The sequence below is a fragment of the Pinus tabuliformis genome, chromosome J (assembly GCF_031772625.1).
Source record: "Pinus tabuliformis cultivar Carrire ecotype Pingquan chromosome J, CPIR1, whole genome shotgun sequence".
NCBI lineage: Eukaryota > Viridiplantae > Streptophyta > Pinopsida > Pinales > Pinaceae > Pinus > Pinus tabuliformis.
Window position 1 is genome coordinate 1,604,199,865 of NC_142295.1, and position 1,644 is coordinate 1,604,201,508.

Consider the following 1,644-nt stretch of genomic DNA (forward strand, 5'->3'; position numbering starts at 1 on the left):
TCAAGCCTGGAACGAAACATCTGTTGAGTAGGAAAAATTCACACTTCTTCCACAGGTATTCCACGAGTTTATCAAGAAAAATCCCAGTAAAATGTGATGAACAAGCCATGATCTTATCTCAAATGGGATGAAATAATACACATTCTTAATAATAAGAATACAAATTGCCACATCTTTAACAAAACCAAAACCATGGCAAACAGTGAAACTATCTGATCTCTGTCACTGACGAATTTGCTGTGTTCACAAATATAGATATTAAACTAGGTAATCTTACCAATGTCAGATTTAGGTTATAATATGATGAATATGGTTGTATTAGTGAGGATATTTAGGTTATAGTATGATGAATATGGTATAGTATTAAAGTAGGGTCAATATGATGAATATGGTTGTATTAGTGAGGATATTTAGGTTATAGTATGATGAATATGGTTGTTGATAAGTTATGGGTTTAATTCTTTTGACACTGTTATTGATAGATTATGAGTTCAATTCTTTTGACACTGTTAGAATTTAGGTAAATTTCTTGACAAATCAAACTCAGTGTTTAAGCTCTTGACACTTTAAGCTTAATATTTGAGCCAGCAAAAAATGCTCCATTGCTCAGAAAGTGATCCCTTCACATAAATTGGTAAAATATTCTATAAAAATAACAAGCAAAAAGTGATCACTTCAAGCCTATCTACCTGATACAATATATCTACCTGATACAATATTGGGTGGACTATCTGCAGAAGCCACATTGAAAAAGAAAAAGAAAAAATTGAACATGGCAGTTATAAATTGCTAAGGGGGCCTGCTTTGTATTTGCAGAGTGAATGAACTGGATGGACTAGAAATGTGGGCGTAAGAGCTTTTGAAAAACCCAAGCCTTCGGTAATACTCGACAGAAAACAGTGACAGAGAAAGCTGAACTTGGTCCTCTCCCCATACCACATTCGTCTCAGAATTACGATTGTTCGAACCAGAAGCTGGCCTCGATGTGTTGGACTTAGGATTACAGCCACATTTACCATTTCCCGACAGAATCGGACGCAGGTAATTCATGTATAAATGTCTGAATCCTCCCATGGCATTTACCACTGATCCGAGACGCTTGATAGAATTCCCCGTGTCAGGCCAGTGTTTAGTGCAAACCAGTTCCCACACACTATCATTCATGGCTTCCTTACGCCACACTCTACATACACAGGCGGCTACTGCCAGAGACTGAGCATCAAGATGCTTGAAAACATGGTGCATTAGGTCACAGCTCTGAACAACTCTATCCCGGTTATATGTTCTCTTTCTTTGCATCAGCCCAAACGCCATGGTCTGGTCCGGTCTGGATTGGATTCCTCTTGAATGCTTCAATCCTTCAATATTTTTCATTCCTCTTGAATGCTTCAATCCTTCATTATTTTTCTTTTTCAGAAAACACCCCCAAAACTGAAGCCATATAAAAAGAACGAGCGGTTATCAACGGAGCTGAATCCACAGAGAACACCAAGTCGTTAAACCTCCGGGTCAACCGTTTGTTTCACATGTATCTATGCCTTTGGAAACGGACAGACTAAAAAACAACGCCTGGTTTTGTCCTCCATTAATCGGAGTCTTAAAACCAACGGGAATTAATTGGAATCCTCCCTACCCTGTTCGTGT

The 1,644-nt window shown here is 38.3% G+C and overlaps 1 protein-coding gene across 1 annotated transcript; it reads right to left on the reverse strand.

The window, feature by feature from the left end:
* Nucleotides 1-789: 789 nt before the first annotated feature.
* On the reverse strand, nt 790-1,314 carry LOC149233613 (F-box protein GID2-like). The gene has a single exon (XM_089382242.1). It carries the CDS (start codon nt 1,312-1,314, stop codon nt 790-792), a length of 525 nt encoding a protein of 174 aa, XP_089238368.1.
* Between the last annotated feature and the right edge of the window lie 330 nt (nt 1,315-1,644).